Below are 19,282 nucleotides of genomic sequence, written 5' to 3' on the forward strand. Positions count from 1 at the left end.
GCACTAATCACGATGAATTTATGTGTTCCTTATTACACTAGCTGCTTTGCTTTAAAGGCTGAGGAATGCCCGCTATTCACTCCTACAACCTCACGCACTCGGTTCCACTTAGAGGTTAATTTCCCAACTACTCTGTGCTACACGTTTAGCTGCACTGTCTTAAAATGTGTCCACATTACTGTGGTGCAGAGTAGGATTAATGTTCAAATTCCAGAGTAATTTGAAGGAGGTCAACAGATTGAGCTCCCTTCACTAACACAGCTTCTTAAAACTGGCATTACACCATCTTTTGCACAGCTGTGTCTCAAATCACATACGTACACTGCATATGTATGTCACAGCATGTGTATCTATGTTTCTATTTATATACACAAAATAAGCCATGTTTTGTCTGGTACTGTTCATTTCCAGAGGAAACAAAGGTGAAAGCAGAGGAAAAGTGGTGGGGGGATGGAAGCTGTAATTAAAATTTGGTTCTCATGGATGGGTGTGCATCTAAGTCACAAACCAGAGGTTTCCACTGGAAACATAAAAACCGAAACACTCTGTAGTCTGTCAGTTCTCACATGAGCAGGGAGTCCCAGGGGACTCTGCAGTAGCCATTGAATCTAACCTCCACCCAGGTAGGGTCATTTAAATTTGACTCTTGGTGCATATCCAAGAAAGAGACGCATTCAGAGGCGATTTGATTATGACAGACTTCTACTTTGTTGCCATTTAGGGAAAACATCATCTAAATAAAGAGGAAGATGCACAAGGCACTGAAACACTTTTTTTTTTTTTTTTTTAATTATATTTTAAAGCAAATGTGGTTGTGCAAATCACACAAGGGCAGTGGATGGAGAAAGAACTAAACGAGGGGAGCAGTAGGAAGCGGAGAAAGAAGATAAGGACAGGAAAAAAAGAGCCCAGCAGGAAAGGGGAGCATAGATCGGAAAGGAATAACAGCAGAAATAACAGTAGCAAAGCAAGTACAAAATGCCCCGTGGGGTACTTCCTTGTCAATATCCTACAACCCATTGGTTTTTGCAGCACTGTACTCACTTCCCCACATAAGATGGGAAATGAAAACACTGCCCCTCTCAAGATTTCTAGGGCTGGTTTCTGTAATTCCCTCTTCTTACTCAGTGTGAGAGCCAGGTCTTTCAGAATACGCTTATCATTCCAGAGAGGTCAACTTGCTGATCCCTTTTATTGAGGTCTGACTGCCTTTATGGCCGTACAAATTTATCTCCCCAACCTGCTCTCCCCTTCTTATCTTTCATGCGTCCTCTGTGGAGGGAGCTGAGATTCTGGTAGCAGGCATCATGCAAGAGACTGGGGTGAAGAGCTGAGGACATATGTGCCTCCCTCTTCAGATCTCTCGGGGGACAGAAGGGATGAGAAAATTCCTTCTGAAATGAATGGAGCAATTCACACCTCTCAGAGTGTTGTTTCAGGCTACATTTATGTCTTAAACAATATTCATCCCCACCTCGAATTCTCACTCAGCTCAGGACATCTGACCGTGATGAATAGGTCATTCCAAACCTTTCTGAAAAGTCTGCTGTTTAAAGGCCATTTTTTTCTAAGTGCTATATAATCCCCATGCTTATCTAACTGCCTTAAAATCTGGCATGGTTACTGCAGGTGGTGAGTAGAACCTAAATTATAGGTCGAGTCAAGAATTCCCAAGATACAGCTTTCTTTTAAAAAACAGCATTCCTTAACGTTGACCAATTGTACCAATGTTTCCTTTGTACACACTTCCAGAATCAGACTGTGGCTAAAAAATCTCAATTGCTTCACATTTACCCTCAAAAAAGAAAGGCATCAACTGTCTCCTTGGTATTCAGACTTCAGATGTTTTTAAAAATTTCAACTCTACACATGCAGTGAATTAAACACTCAGGACTTCTGGGACTTCCTGACCTTTTGAGCGGGTCTGAACATCTCCTAAATAAAGCCTGGAAGTCCTTTTCTGTAAGAGAAGGATGTTAAGAATCCTTGTTCCTGCTTACTTACTAAGCACTCGGGAGGTAGACATGAATTGCAGTTAGACTATTTAGAGAATGAATAAAAAAAGGAGATAAATACGCAACTCATAACTCTGGAGACAGGTTATTACAGTCAGTAGAAGCCTAGTCTAGGCTCTGGTGGGATCTCAGCTCAACAGCTTAGAAAGTAAGTAAGCATATGCACACTGCAACAGCAACAAGATAGCCAAGCAACCAGGTATCTGCCATGCAAATCACCAGATTCTCATACATACATGCAAATTTTTACATGCTTTTTAGTGCTCAGCCTGACAGATCAAACAAAGTGGCTCATTTTTTCCATTGCAATATCATTGAAAAAAGCTGCTTTGCCTCAGGTTGGAGGCAACCTGCCTGACACAGCATCAAAATGAGACGTGGATAAATGACCTAAATCCTCAAAAGACTTTCCTGTTCCTTTTCAGCTTCCATCACACAAGGGTTCATTTCCACTGAAGTGATTGTAGTAGAATACGCTGTTATGACAATCACAACTCTTTTAAGCTGTTCCAGGTATGGTTGCCATAAATTCAACATAAGTTGGAGAGTAATTTAGATATAGTGAGGGAGGGCCTGCAGGTGTTTCTTTCTAACTAAGGCACCTTAGGTTTATATTCTCAATGTTTTGGAAGCCACAATACAATCAAGCAATCGATGACTTAATTAAGATACTTTTCAGTGAAATTATGCCATTACTGTTTTGTCATTTCCCTTTATCTCTCAAGGGCTGACATTTTTCAGCACTGACAAACTATTCATTTAATACTCCAAGTAAAATTCAAAATGAACTACATATAATTTTACAAACAACTGTGCGTAAGTGAATAAAAGCAAAGTTACCAAGAAACGTGGACGGAAACACATTCAACCTCAGTGAATGTCAAAGATGTTTGCTAAAGTCAGTGTTTCAAAAATGAAACCCAGATGAATTCACAGTATCGTGACATAATGCAATAGTATCGGAAGCACCTACTTCCAAAAGCGTGTACACATTCACAGCTTTACTTGCACATGAATTACACAGAAATTCAGCCTAGGTGTTGCTAATAGAACAAGATAAACTCCGACCAAAAAGAAGATACACTGCAGTAAATGACACAGCAATGAGGTAATCTGATGAACTAATAGCTCATGAGAAAAAAAAAAAAAGAGAGAGAAATCTGGCAATTCAGCCAAAGAACAAATATGCCTTGAGCTTTAGTTTCTTATGAAGGTGTTGTCTATTTTAAAATAAACAAACAAATAACAGCATTCAGAATTAACCACATTTATCTGTGGATGGCAAAACATCCCTGAGTCGGACATACCAGAGTATTAAACAAAACGAACTTCAACTAATGAGTTTGCATGAATCAGCTTTGAAACTGGAATTAAGTGCAAATAATGCAAGGGGTAAAAAGTACTTCAAAAGATATCTATGCCCTTCAAAGTGCTTAAAAATGAAGATTGGGTTACGCTGTGCTACCACAGTGCATTTGGAAGGCACATAAAGGAGGAGTTCTAAAAGTTCATTTGTTACCACAATCATTTTGTTACCACAGTCATTTCAGTTGCCACAATCAGCTCAGTTGTACCACAGTCATTTGAAAATGCAAAGTCACCTGGAACAAAGGTCTTCTCAGCCAGTATGAGGACGATAGCTACACTATTTAAAGTCTCAATTAAAAGATTCCTGAGTTTTATTCCATACCATCTTTAACTAAAGCGATTATTAGGATGATTCTCACGGAGAACAGCAAGTACATGTCTTTTTTATTTCAAAAGGATTTGCCCAGGGAGAATTTGAGGCTCAGAGAACCACAATACATAACCATTACAGAGAGTAGCATCAAGTGAAAATCCCTTGGATACAGCAACTCACTGTGAAAACTTTAAAACCCCAGTGACAGCCAAAGCAACATATGCTTCAAGCATTTCATTCCCAGCAGTGACACTGGCATAAAGGCAAAACACACTGATTGTTTCACTGAAATTTAAGTTACTGAACTCATGGTTAAAAATAAGTTAAATGATTTCTAGAAACTCAGAACTATGGCTTGGCCTCTTAGCAGCCCAGGTGATAGTTGGTGTGCAAAAGACAGTACACTTAACATCTGAAAAGTGTTCTCAATACTTCCCAAAAGTAAAAGTATTTCCAAAGATTAGAGTAAAAATTTCATATGATGAGGGCTCCTTATACTTGGCTGTTTGTGTTAACAGAGTAAATATCATTTTTTCTCTTCCAATGAACTCACCGAGTTGACAATATGTCAATAAGTTCTTTTCTGTTCTGGACTCTCAGCTCATTAGTTTTGTATCTGGAATCCTTAATAACTTCAGGCAGATTCAGGATCTAAGAGAAAATAGAAGAGAGAAAGAAATATGGTTGGTAGGAGACATTTATAAAGCTGAGCACATTCTTTAAGAACTAAGATATCTTTCCAAAAAGCACTACTTCTCATTACTATTTCATCTAGGTTAGGAAATTAAGAAAAAACAATGACTCCTGTTCAGTGTTACACAACAAGTACAGAAAAAGCAAAGAACTGAACAAATCTTAGTCACTATTGCCTTGGAGAGACTCTTGTGATCATACTGCAGAACATGGAAACATTTTTAAGTTATTACTGTTCTGCTGGGGAGATCTGTAGGATTATCCTACAATGAGTTACAACTCACAGAAAAATAAATAGGACTGTGCTTCCTATGCTAGACCAAGAAAAGCTATGTTTAAGAATGGTTTTTTTTCATTTCACTAAGTTCTGTCAAAAAGAAAAAATGTCACAGTTTGTCTTTATAATTTTTTCAGAAAGAATTGACAAAGAAAATTGGTGGTATAAACTCCAAGAAAGGAAAAACACATCTTCTATTTTTAACTCTTACCTGGTACACCAAAAATTTAACTGTCAAGAAAAGGCAATGTGAATTGCGTTATAAATGGAATTAAATGTCAAGAATAAGTGTTTGAATTTTTCTTTTTGAGAGTGACAGAGCACTGGAACAAGTTGCTCAGAGAGGTTGTGGAATCTCCTTCTCTGGAGATAATCAAAACCTGCCTGGACACTTTCCTCTGCCACCTGCTCTAAGGAAACTGCTTTAGCAGGAGGGTTGGACACAACGATCTCCAGAGGTTCCTTCGAACCCCTGCAATTCTGTGATTCTGTGTAAGGGCATTTATGAGACAGATTAGATGTATGGACTACCAATACCTAGTATGTAATTTATTTACTCATGCAATAATGTATTCATATAGAACATAATTTCACTTCTACAATTGAATAAAACATAACGTAGTAACATCAGCTACAGAGGAAGGTAGAAAAGAAGCTTATAAAGGAAGAGACTGTCATGTATTTAGTGGTCCTCAATGGATTTTGCTTTTATTAACTTGCCTAGGCACTCCTTGAATTCATACATCTGTGCACAGCCACATGCTAGTGATACACAGATTGTTGTCAGCCTCCCCTGAACTTCACTCATATTTATAGTAATTCCTTCAAGATGGGTTCAGACCAAGGTCACTACCATTTAATGACTCCTCACTTCACTGCAAAGAATATGGATATGGCTTCAGTATCAAGTGAATAGCTGATGATGAGGTCAATATCTTTCAAAAGATATTCAGAGACATTCAATACAGATAGCCACCCTCAGCCATTTTGTCACCCAGAGTGACAAAACTGAGACTGGAAACAGAGGTATCAACAAAGCTATGTTAGAACCAGGACCATACTGCATATCTATACGCACATTTTTATGTGCAAAATAACATAAAGCATCAATTTTCCATCAACATTTAATTTGCTTATATTGTCTTTTCTATTTATTTTCATTCAGCTTATGAAAACCATGGCATACCACAATCTAGCTTTAAAAAACTTTTTCCTCTTCTAGAAATTTTTTTAGAAACTTTTTTTCTTCTTCTTTAACAATATTATTGGCTCCCCCTTTAAATTATTCCCTCTTGTTGATACAATTATTTTGGTATTGAAAATAACTGCTGTAGAAAAACAATGTAAAAAAATTCAGAAAATGTCAGTGAATACTTACTTGTAAGACCACAAGCAACTGAGAAATCTGTCAGAAAATTATAGCTTCATTTGATGCTACATGAAAAACTAACACATTGAGTTGCTCATTATCTTGTTTTAATTAATGTTACTGACTTCAGTGACAACTTAATATCCATCTCTTATAAAGCAGTGTGACTGTTATGTTCTCAATTTGGTGTCCAACAAATGCATACTGCTAAGCTATTTGTTAATGTGCCATTCATTTGTACTGTGCCACCAAAGTTATCGTCCTCATTTCACTCTGACCACTTACAATGAAAACTGTTCTTCATTTCTCCTGCAACCTCACTTGCAGAATAGTTGGCCTCTGCAGTGAAGATTTATTTAGGATGCACATTCAGAGTTTACACCCTGCATTTTTCCCCCCAAAACTGCACTCTTCTTTGCTGTACACAAAAGCACAGTCTTCTGAAGACTCTTGCTCAGTTTTCCTATTTAGATTGAAGCAGCCACATGCCAGGATGTGCTTTAGTAACAGTTGATTGCTTTGAAATGCGCTTCAACCAGCAGCATTACAAAGTTTTTCAGCAATCATCCCCAAGTCCCCAAACAACCTACAGTTAGTTTGCACTGATTCTGAAATTATTCCAGTTTTTGGGGTTTTTTTTCCTTACTTGCTAACTGCCTGTCAGAAAAGATACGGTTGAAGCAGAATGTTTGCAATTGTTTACAGCTTGAGACAGCTGTTATATCTCTTGAGTATGTGCCTTCAGGGCAACGGCTCCCATAAATTCTGTATTTTCAGCACCAACTCATCCCAAAAAAGTTTTCTAAAAGCAATCCCAATGTTTGAATTAGTTGCCTCTGTATTTACTAAAGGTTCATTAGGGTGTTGAGGGCCTTCCTGTTATAAAGTCTTCTTCCTTTATTGGCTCTCCCTCCACTGTGTTTTAAGCTCCAAATCACCTTTGCCTTAACACAGAACATACCTCTAACAGTTTTCACAGCATTCCACTGACCTCCACATTCTTCAATTTCTGTGCAATTTAACAGTCTAAAATCCATATATACAAGAACTCAATAAGGGCAAAAAAAACCGAATGTTCTTTTTAAACTCAGATAAGATAGCTGGTTTATAGACAAAACTGACCACTACCTACAACCTGAAATAAATTTTCCAATAGCTTATTCTCTTTGAAATGCAAATAACTGTAATTTTTCCATGTGCTATATTTCCTCCCTTCAATTCTAGAAATACTAGAATCAGCAGCCTGCTGAATAGAGCCCACTTAACTTCAGGCTCTTCAGATTCTGCAGTAATACAAATCATAGCCTCATCTACTGGTGCACCAGTACACCTCCTTAAGGAATGAGTACATAGCAGCCAGCCCCACCATAACTCTCTCAGCTGCAACCTAAAGTGACATGAAAGCATGGCCTGAATTCCTGAAGCATCCTAACTCACCCCATAGTGTTGGAAATGACCAAGACAGACTTTCAGCTGTACAGGATGGCATGTTAACTAACACTGGGTGTGTAATTGTTCAGGTGATAAAGCACTTGAGAAGACATTCAAAGTAATGTTCTAGAGCTTTCTGGACATACTTATTTTAAGGGACAATCAGTCCTTGATAAAACAGAGTTGTGGCATTTAGATGCTTATTCAGTCATTAGTCTTTATTCATGTTAATACAGTGGCCATGCTTTAGTGGTTTGCCACGCATATGAAGAAAACCCTTTGAGCAAACTTTGAAGAGGTTACTTTGATACTTATTGAGAAAGGTAATCCAAGCAAAAGAAAGCAGGTCCCTCCAGATAGCTGTGCATGCACATGTTGCCCAAAACACACCACGAGAGAAGATAGCTCCAGAACATCACAACTTCACTAGCTTCTTACTACGTGTTCCAGTTATTAGTCATTAACATCCACAGAAATATGAAATGGCTGAAGTGGACAAATGGAAGAAAATAATGCTCAATTTCCTGAGGCTGACAGCTCATTCAACGCAATTAGTTTAAGCTAAACATCCAGGTTCCAAGAGAAACTACACAATGACAGGAAAAAGGCAGAACTCTCATTTTAAAAAATGCTGTCTAATACTACATGCAATTCTTCTCTTCTACTAGCCTACATGTCAGTGGGGTCTTTTGTTTGGAACATTACTATTCTTTTTTTACGAACAATTTTGTTCCCTACAGTCATTCCTTCTCTTCTAAAATGTATTCACAGCTCAGGGAAAAACAATTCCAGGCATTAAAGCCACAGGAAAAGAATATATGAAAAATCCAGAACTAATTTAAAAGTTTTCAAGAATTGCCAGACAATCATGTTTATTTGATGCGAAAGAAGTAGGATACCAGATCTTTAAAAGTGGCAGTTCTGTTGAAGCTTTCTTCTTCAACATCATATGTGTACCAATGCCAAGTCAGCCCACAGTCTGTAATGTTTCTTTCCAAGAAGTCCACCAGATTCTCTGTGAGCACAGACCTGTACATAGCAGTGCACAAAAGGACAACAGGGTTGGCTACTTATTAAGGTGGCACACGAATATTTGACCCCTAACCTGGCTGTGTTAGTAACTGTGTCTACCACTGTATTATGGAAAACAGTGTCACATTTTCTCCTAAAAAAGGCACCAGTGCGATCTCCATGACATTCACCATGCCATAACTGGAAGGTTATTGGCTGGTTCATGTTTTAGCAAACTAGCAGTGCAGTGGCACAGACTTCAAAAGGGGCTTGGCACCCACTAAGTTTGGAATTGAGGTGTTCTGAATACACAAGCAAAGCACAGGACTTCATCAGTCCCATAAACAACCAGCTAGAAGCAGAGAGTTTGAATTCATTTATTTTCTAAAGACGAGGGGAATGAAGAAGCAGTCAATAATTACTTCCCTATATAGCATTGAAGTTATTACACATTTTTGTACTGGCAACCTCACATATCATTACCTGGCACACAGTGACAAATTGCTGATCATTTCCAGCTGCCAACACGATGTAACCATCCTCGGTCTTAAAAGCCTAGAAGAACAAAGGTAGTCGATAAGCTGTGACAAAAATATGAAACATAACTTTTAGGTGATAGTTTGTAAATAATGTTCAAATGCCTTCCTTAAATTAACATTTCCATCCAGACTCTACTTCTACAAAAGTGGCTTGCTGTCAGTGTTTCCAAGATTGAGCTCCTGGGGAAAACAGAAATTCTACTCTAGCACCGAGGATTTATGCACATATATACATATATATATATATTTAACAATAACTTCATTACTGCATCTTTATGCTTTATGTTTAAATCACCTCCACTGAAGATTTTCACTGGGACCAAGAAAATCTGTAACTGGCATTAGCTGAGCATTTTCCCATTGCGCATCTTCCAACAATGGATAATGCAAATGGATTCTCCTTTCTTCCACTCCTCTCCTTTCTTCCTGCTGCAGTTATCAAAAGCAGTTAGGAAAACCTCTTTTGCTCTTCAGTGGAAGAGGACAGCACAGCTCATGCACTAATGGTGACTCACATTAATGTCTCACAGAGAGAAAAACACATCTTCCATTCGCTCAGATCAATTTTCTCATCAGCTAACACTGCTTGATCCAAAGCTGGAACTCTTACTATACATTTTGGCTAAAAAAAACCACATAGGTAAGTGCTCTAGTGTAGAAAAAATAATAAGCATCTCCCATCAGTGTGGCTTATTCTATTCACAAACAGGAATATGTCAGTCCAATTTGCAAGCTTTTGAACAGAGACAACTGCATCTATGCCAGTAGTCTCTAACCACTTGACTCAGTCAAAGTTTTCAAATTCTGTGTGGCAAATTATGTCCACTGAAATGAAAGAAACTGCACATGGTATTTAGGTTAGCATTTGTTTACTTCCTCTACATTTCATTTCCTGAAAAATAATATCAGTCACTGATTATGTTTATGAATGTATTTTTCAGAGATTTAATTAAGCACTTGGATCTAAGATTCATAGCAAATGAAGATGAGATTCAGCAAGCGTTGAGAGCCAAGCATGCACAAAAAAAGTCACTGACTTGACCACAGGACAGTAAAAGTCTAGAAGCATGCATAATACATAGGTACTGTATACTCACACTTAGAAAAGCAGTGAGCAGAGAAAAAGTTGGGGAAAAGAATACAAGAAAGAAAGTTGTACATAATTGCATAAACATTTTTTAGCTAATATACATGCAGATTTCTGTCTAACAGTCATGACACAGCCTGCTCTAACAATATGTAAGAAACATTCATTTGATTTTTTTAGAATGCATGCTTTTTAGTAGCAATAGTTATGAACCAAAGCTGCCACTACAGCCTTACTACCTTCTCTTTTATGTATAAAAGATCTATTTCCTGACCCCCCGTATCCCAATCTGATCTGCTTTCGCTGATGCTCTGAAGTCTAAAAGCGACTGCATACATTTCACACCAATTATGGTGTAAACACACACATCTGTGTGCATATGTAACACAATATAGCTTTTATTGGTACGACCACCTACCACTTCCACTAAACACAAATTCTTTTACACGTTCTTTATACTTCCAGTCTGAATGTCTGTTACAGACTGCAAAACCCACATGCGCTTACCTACAGATCCCATTTTTTCACACTCCAAAATCTACTCTTACTGGTGACATGGGCAAATCTGAAACAGCTTACTATTTATCAGCAGCTTCTTTTGAGACTCACATCTATGCCAGAAGGCTGTGATCACACAATAGCTGCATGCCACCATGAGACATGCGTCTGCACCGTGGGCTGCCTGGGGAGCAGCGGAAGTCACTTGAAATTTCAGGGCCTGGCTATTAGCATTTGGGCTTCAGTGGCTTTGTGGAATGTGTGGGAAAAATGATTATTCTTAATTGCACTGTATGTCTAAAAAGCCAAATCAACAATCATGTCAACCTAACACAACAAAAAATGATATCACAATAAACGCAGCAGTGTCTTTTTCCACGAAGCTTAACTCAAATGTCTTCAGCTGCTATTTTAAGCTTCCCATTACAAAACGACTGATAATTTGTCAGTCACTGCTGCTGATAAAGCAGAAATATCCTAATGTTATTAGCACAATATTGATGCCAACATTTTAGGATGATAACAATGGTTTTATTCATGACCCACAAATGTACGCACACTACAGGTTACCACAGGTTACTGTCTGGTCACAGAAAGCTCCATAATATTATACAAAGGAGAGTAAAAGCAAAGTGCAAACAGACGTTAATGAGATTTTGTTTTGATGAACTACTGTCTATCACATCCAATCACTTCATATTAGTGCAATACAAGGCCCTACGCATGCAAGGCAAAAGTCTTTTTACCCTTGCGCTTCTTGTAAAGAATGAAGTCTTCTGAGGAGATTATATGGAGTGTGATCACAGTTTAAACTGTGACTCCTGTGTACTATATATCCCAAGCAATAGAAAATACCCTTGGAGAAGACAGGAACCAAAAACTAGACTGAAGAATTAGTTCACACTTACTTCGTGACAAAGATAGGAAGATTGTGAGCACAGCAGAGGAGGTTTCAGCATGATTTGATAGGCTTGGAAAAGAGCACCTGAAAATTTGCTTTGAACAGTATGCATACAGAACAGCATAGTAACACATAGGTGTTGAAAGACAGAAGTCAAGACCCTGTGTGTGAGTGCATCAACACCTGTCATCAACTAATGGATGACGAAGGACTTCATTAAGATTCGGCAATCTGAACATCCCACCCTGTATATCTAAGATACTTCATGTGCCAAAACTCCTCAGACATGTAGAATATAAACTCTATCCAAGGTCAGAAATGTTCCAAGTGGTTTACAAGTATTCTCCAAAAATGCTATATAGACTACACAATAAGGATGCAAGAAAAACTTCACCAGTTTATTGTCAGAATGAGCAAAGACCAGTTTAGGTAATCTGAGGCCAAACAAGCCAGTCTCAGCATGGCTCTATGCCAATAGAATCATAGAATCCTAGAGTCACTGAATGCTTTGTGTTGGAAGAGACCTTCTAAAAACATCTATGCCCCACCATGGGCAGAGACACCTTTTACTGGATGAGGTTGCTCCAAAGTCCCATCCAACCCAATCTTGAGCACTTCCACAGACTGGGCGTCCACAGCTCCCCTAGGCAGCCAGTTCCACTGCTTCACCACCCTCATAGGGATGGATTTCCACTTTACATTTATCTATGCAAATTTACCCTTTTTTGCTTTAAACCCTTGTCCCATCACTACAGGGCACTAGTAAAAGTCCTTCTCCGTCTTGTAAACTCCTAGATATATCAGAAGGCCGCAATAAAGTATCCCAACAGTTTTCTGCAGGCTAAAATCTCACAGCCTTTCTTCATTGCAGAGGACTTCTATTCAGCCAAGCTCAGACAAGTCTGGATTCCCTAGGGGTGATGGTGCTCTCCAACCCCACTGGGCACCAGTTCCAGAGTTGTCCATGCTACAGTGTGGGCTTGGTGCTTCTCCTCCTCCCACCACAGAGCACTTGTGAGAAAAGCCAGGCTTCATTTTCCCCCCTGCTCCCAGCAGCAGCTGTAGGAAGCACTCAGACCCCCCTCTGCTTTCTGTCCTTAATGCTGACCAAAGGCAGCTCCTTCAGCCTGCCCTGGGATGCCAGGTGCCCTGCCCCCTCCCCAGCTCCTCCAGGCCCTGGAATGGGCCCTCAACCCACATGGCAATGTCTTTCCTGTTCTGGGGAGATGAGGATGGAACACAGGAATCCACAGAGTTCCAAAAAAACAGAGGAACGTTTATTATTTTGATTATTTTTGTGGGTTCAGGCTTTTTTTAGTATTGTTCATTCTGTTTTTCTTTTTTTTTTTCCCAATCATTTATTGTCCAAATGAACACGAAGTCCCTCATGCTGAACACCAGCCTTTTTCCTATGAGAACCAAAGTCTTCTGCTTCTCTATGAGAACAGCCACCTTTGTCACTTTGACAGCTCCTCGCAGCCCCAGGCAACTCAGGTCCCTCTGCTGGAATCCTCCAGTCACCCTGGCACAGCAGCCCACTGAATGCCACTCCCTGCCCTCCCTTCTTCCTCTTGGTGAAGAAGAGATGAGAGGTCTTATAGTGAGGGAGGGAGAAAGGACAACAAGGATGGGCTCATGGGAGCCTTGACTGCCAAAAGAAGAATTCCCAGAAAATGAATGTCCCACGTGAGCCTGCAGAGTGGTCCTGAAGTTGAGGTTCCCTTGGCTAACAAAGAATTTATGGAAGAGAAGGTTCAGTGCCAACACTGAGGTGCCCATTTGGGGGGGGTGAAAAGGACTCCACATTGCTACTCCAATGGTAGTGTTGGGTTCTGGGTTTCCTCCTTCATTGCCTGAGAGCAATGGGTCAGTGATGGTTCTGCCCTGATGGAGGTTGATCTACTTCCATCAGCTCTTCCTCCACCTCTGCATCCACTTCCATGGGCTTTTCATCACCCTCAGGCAGGCCCACCTCCATCAGCTTAATGGTGTGGAGTTTCCCATCAACTGCCTCATCTTGGTAGGCAGGCAATCCATCATGCCTCCTCAAAAGAAAAAGCAAGCAGCTCTGGAGCTCCAAGTTAAGTCACTAATGGCATTTGTCATTCAATGACTGCAGTTGTGGACACAGGGTCCCCCTATTTACTCAGAACAAAGCCTGTGAGGTGACTTATGACATCAGCAGGACATGGCGAAGACATGCAACAGTGTCTCACGGTGATCAAAACATGGCACTGTTGGAAGTTGGGGCCTACAGCCTGAGAGCTGAAGGAAGAGGAAGAGTGGGAGAGCTGAGAACCACTTTCATTTTTTAAATCTTTTCAGCAATGTCCCTAAAGATCACTGTGAATGTCAGAGATAGACAAATAGTGAATTCCGAGTTTGAGCGAGGGAAGAAAGACCATTTTTGAATGAGAAATGAAAATACAAGGCACAGAGGTGTAAAAAGATATTCAAATGTTACTGCAAATGTCATGAGCTATGCAGACTGCCTAGTGATTACAAACAATTGAGTATAATGATGTCTGATCTTGTGGCCATCAGATATGTGTCAGGATGCACAACTGGGAAGGCTGACACGATCTCAGGTTAAAGAATGTCTTAAAATAAGTGGAGATAAATGAAGGCCCACTAGGGTTGTCTCACGATGCATGTGCTTGGCATTCTTGCTCATACAAGTAAGTCTATCTGCAGACTTGTCTTAGTGCCTCTGCGCACCTCTAGACTAGCATCAGCATCTTGTTGAACTTGTTAGCCACATGGGGAAAAAGAGAATGCCTGGGAAGAAACATGCATTAAGAGATCTAAGAGATTGGAATGGCCTTAGATTCCAGAGTTAGCTTGGTCTCATCATTCTGCATACCATATATTTCCATCTCACTGTTTGGATTTTTTTTGTTGTTGTTGTTTTGTTTTTTGGTAATCTCTGATGCAAATGTGAACACCTCCTGAACACACCAGCATCATGAAGGTACAGCTAGAACAGTGAATACAAAATCATAGAATCACATAGGCTGGGCAAAATCATCAAGTCCAACCATCAACCTGATCTGCCAAGTCCCATCGCTAAGCCATGTTCCTTCCAAATTTCTCTTAAATACCTCCAGGGAGGGGGACTCTACCACTGCCCTCGGCAGCCCCTTCAAATGTTTGACCACTGTCCCCATGAAGAAATTCTTCCAATTAAGCTTCCCCTGGTACAATCTGAGATCACTGCCTTGCAACTTATCATTCATTATCTGGAAAACAAGACCGACACCCCCTCACTGCAATCTCCTTACAGATATTCATAGAGAGAGACAAGGTCTTTCTCATCCTTCCCTTTTCCAACCCCATTTCTCTCAGCTCTTCCTCATAACCTTGTTTCCCAATCCTTTTACAAGTTGCACCATGGGGTTACAATAATCCAAGTGCAGCATCCCACATCTAGCCTTACAACCCAATGATACAGCCTACCCATGCCCCTCTGCAGTGCCCTCACACACATCAACAACCCTGCCCAAAGTGGTGGTTTCTGCAAACCAGAAAAAGCTAAAACAATTTTTTCAAACAAAGTTTTGAAACTTAGAAACTCACCAACACTTTAAAAGATTCTCATATACTACTCTTTCCTTCCCTCTCCACTTTCCAATTTGCAGCAGTCTCTGCTCATGAACAGAAATCAATGAATTCATACTCGGCAAAACACTCTGGGACAGTGCAAAGGTCTCCATTTACATGCTTGAAGTATTTCCCTGTTATCAATGGGTGTGATCCCAGAGAAAAACTGGTCTCCTGCAGGCTTGGAACCACAAAGAAGTTGCAATGTTACTTTTAATTTACTGCATAATTTGTCTTCAATTACACTTTGAAGTTTCCAGCATGACATTCAATTCAACGTGGAGGAACGGTGTCATTTAAGGACAAGAATTCTCTATTCTCAAGGCAGATTAAAGACAATTAAGAAGGTGATGTATTCAAAATCTTTCTGACCTGCACAGAGATTTTCTTCTTCTACCAGCCAAATGTATGTACATATATAGATCTTTTGTCACTCTCCATCCCTAGCAAACACTGCTGCACGAATTCTAAATAGCAGGAGATCCTCAGGTTTGTTTGGGATCCATAACAGTTACTTTCCTTCCAGATGGGATTAACTTGGCACACTCCTTCTCTGCCTTTGCACTGGTTTGAAAAAAAAAAAACATCAGCTGTTGTGCAGTACCACTGGATACCCTTTGTGCTTTTTTCTTTTGAGGGAAGGGCAAAATCCTTTTATTAAAACTTAATATTTAATTATACTATAACAAATGGGAGCAAGACCAAAAAAGTTTGGTCAGAGGTAGTTCTGAGCAAGACATAAATCATACAGACCACACACTTTGAAACTATTTGCCTACTTTGCACTCTCTTCCAGTGAAAGCAAACAGTGAAAATAAAAAATGTAAATTTCATGGACTGTAGTAATGTATGCTGAATGCTCCCACTGAGCAAATTGAAGACAGGCATTCCAAACAAAGAATTCCCTTTCTTTCCTCTGTTTTTTTCAGCCCACACTACTCAACTCTCTCTCGACTGTCATGGCAAAGGATGCACGAAGCTGCAACTTTACAACTAAAACAGTCTTCCAGGCAGATCAGTATTAATTACGTCTGCAGCAATTCAGCTGCAGAGAATGAAGTCTGACTGTGGGCCATGAGGTGGAAAAGGTTTGTAGTGAGACTGGGACTGATGGAAAGCCAGATGCTTTGTGCCCAGCTGATCCAATAGCAAAGCCAATGAGAACCATTAAATGTAGTCTGTGGCGACTTGCATGAAGGGGCAGCAAAGTTAACACAAAATGACAGCATCACACAGGGACATCTGTATTTGGTGACATGATGCCTTGGCACTCACTCAGGAGGCATGACAACCTGGTTCTGCTCTCAGACTATGCCAGGTTCCTATCCCATTGATGTCTAATGTGAGAACTTAAATAAACTGCTCAAAACGAAGCCTGCAACAAAAGCCTTTCCACTCCAGGCTGAGTCCTAACCACTATACTGTAGGCAGGACTCCTACAAATGGATGCTACACATAAATCTGTAATCTAAATGTATCAGTTAGGCATACTATTTACTCAAAGGATTTGCATAGCTGTTACTTCGTACTCAATAACGTAACGAATGTTAACTTTAGATTGCATACCTTTGCTTTTATAGATGAAAAACTTTCCTCCCAACCATCTCAAAATAAAATAAAATAAAATAAAATAAAATTAAATAAAATTAAATTAAATTAAAAAAACCCATAAAGTACAATAAAACAAGACAATGTGGTTCCCTACTACAAACATGAGGTAGAAAAAAAACAACAACCAACACACGCTTCAAGAAAATGCAACAATTTCCTTTGTTTTCCAATCTGAGCACAATATATGTCTACCCTCACCACTCAAAAACCCATTTAAAAACTCCTGGAAGAGCAGTATACCACTTTAAAGGGAAAACTTGCCACTTTCACAGATTTCTAAAATATTAAATGCTTAACCCATACCTTGATTAAAAATGCCTCTCATTCTGCAAACTGGCATTTAAACCCTTCTTTGCCGTTGAAAAATAAAATATCAGGCACAGAATCACATCCTCCATTGCCACATTAGTTTTCCATTAACTTTTCAACAATAGAATCACACACACACAGATGCACACAGAAAATAAATAAACTTTAATTGCAGTATCGCGCTGGAGCCAGTGTAATTAATGTTGTGTCAGCATTTCCATTTAAGCCACTAGTTTCAAGAGGTTTATAGCACAGCCATAAAAATTCAGTTAGGTTGAAATTAAGCAAACAAGGTCTTATACAGCAAGCAACATTTAAGTGTATATACAGACAGCAGCCACTTACTACTTATATGGGAATTAAAATAGACGCTTACTGATTTTAAAGGGCACTACAGAGCTATTTTTTAAGTAATATTTTTCTCAACATTCACAATAATCTTTCAAAAGCCTCAATCCAAGCTATGTTTTCTTCCTCTTTTCCCTTCTCACACAATACTTCACACAATTTTAAGATGGCAAACTCTTCTGTTGTTGTTGTTTCACTCTTAAATTAAAGAATGCAATGAAAACATTTCTTTTGAAAAACAACACATACAAACACAGCCTGATCCTGATACAGGCCTTCAGGCATAATTGAAGCAGAAATGATAAATATTTCTTGTACCTTCCAAAAATCATAAGATATAGCTGTATGGAAAATATGAGTAGCCGAATAGGAGGTTTTAAGAGTGCTATTTAGAACCTAATTCTAAACAAGATCCTAATTCTGCTTTCAGCAGAAACCATGAGAGCAAGATTTGTCTCATTATTTTTGTCCCTTTTCCCTCCCTGCTCTTTGGCTTTAAGTGATATTGTGGTACATTTTCCAAAGGTCAGCTCTGTATACTGACTGCCTTTTTGGTAACCCAGAATGAGCCCATTAGCCTGGCATTTCGAGCTGCAAACAGATGACGCAGTGCAAGCAAATGAACACTCACAGGATGGGCAGCCAGTGCCATTAACTTAACAGTCCTTATAACCTCCTGTCCTTCTGCAAAGGAGGCTGAATATTTCTGAGCTGAATATTTCGTGGGCTTGCCTGACAACAGACCAGCCAAGAAGAGCAAGGGATCAAACTATCACCAACACTGGTGAGAATCAGCACAGACACCAGTGAGGACTTAACAATCACAGTGTGGCTGAACTGGCAGGGCTTCACAGCTTGGCACTTCCACAACTTAAAATAAACAGAACTTGTAAGTGAAATCTGCCATTTAGCTGCAGAACAGAGTGGGAACAGCCAGAGAAACAACACTTCATTTCCGCAATCTGCCTTTGCCCTATTTTGGAGATTTTTCTTCAATTCATCTCTCAAACAGTATGTGGTCCTACATACTATTCAGTAGGCACAGTATGGTGAACTGAGAATGGATTTCAAATACTTCAGTCATGACTCTTCTGTTTGCTTAATTTGTGGTTTTAAGTCAGACTAAGTAAGGTTTATTGCTTGTAGTTTGTTTGGATTCAAAATGCTACTTTATCTCTAATCAAAGATTTAGAAATCACAATCGTCACACGTTCAGGATGCACACTACTTTTAGTCCTGAATGTGTGCCAAAAAAGCACTGACAGACCATAGGAATAATGCTAGTGAGATCAATTTAAAAAGAGAAAACAATAATAATAATGTTTGATGAGTGGAGCATTACTCCTTTTCCTCTTAATCTCCCAATGCATTTACAATAGCCTTGCTTACAATCATAAAACTCAGTCTTCAGCTCTTCTCTAATATCCTTTTGTTGCTCCCCATGCGTCTGAAAAATATTGACATCTTAAATCACAATATTGCAGTTTCAATCATCATCTACCTCAAATTTAGCATTATTTCAATTGTTACAGCTTGCAGATCTACACAGTTATAAATCTAGACATTATATCTTTTGCCAACTTCAAACTGTACTGATAAATATTTAATTGGTTTATATTTAAATATTTAACCATTGTTTAATTTTGTCATTCTAGCAACCGATCTCATAGAAATGAGAGGAAATATCACAGTAGGGCCTAGGTTGGAAGAGACAACAAAGATCATCTAGTTCCAACCCCACTGCTGTGGGCAGGGTTCCTGACCACTACATCAGGCTGGTAGGGCCCCATCCAACCTGGCCTTGAACACCTCCAGGGATGGGGCAAGTTCTCGGGACAGCCTGTTCCAGTGTCTCACCACCCTCTGACTAAAGAATTTTTGCCTGACATCTTCCTTCTTTTAATTTAAAGCC

The 19,282-nt window shown here is 39.5% G+C and overlaps 1 protein-coding gene across 7 annotated transcripts in view; it reads right to left on the reverse strand.

The window, feature by feature from the left end:
- SUGCT (succinyl-CoA:glutarate-CoA transferase) overlaps positions 1–19,282 on the reverse strand; it is a 327,199-nt gene that overhangs the window by 199,640 nt on the left and 108,277 nt on the right. For 6 of the 7 annotated variants that reach the window (XM_042834219.1, XM_042834218.1, XM_042834224.1 and 3 more), the window contains exons 10-11: positions 8,961–9,032; positions 4,250–4,347 (exon numbers count right to left, since the gene is read on the reverse strand). In XM_042834219.1, coding sequence (XP_042690153.1) covers positions 4,250–4,347; positions 8,961–9,032 — 170 coding nt within the window. Of the gene's footprint in view, positions 1–4,249; positions 4,348–8,960; positions 9,033–18,649; positions 18,818–19,282 lie in introns of those variants that run through there. The other variant, XM_042834225.1, reaches the window with a different exon arrangement.

The sequence above is a fragment of the Centrocercus urophasianus genome, unplaced genomic scaffold, assembly GCF_019232065.1.
Source record: "Centrocercus urophasianus isolate 14NV4802_14NV808 unplaced genomic scaffold, USGS_Curo_1.0 seq_44, whole genome shotgun sequence".
NCBI classification, from domain to species: Eukaryota; Metazoa; Chordata; class Aves; order Galliformes; family Phasianidae; genus Centrocercus; species Centrocercus urophasianus.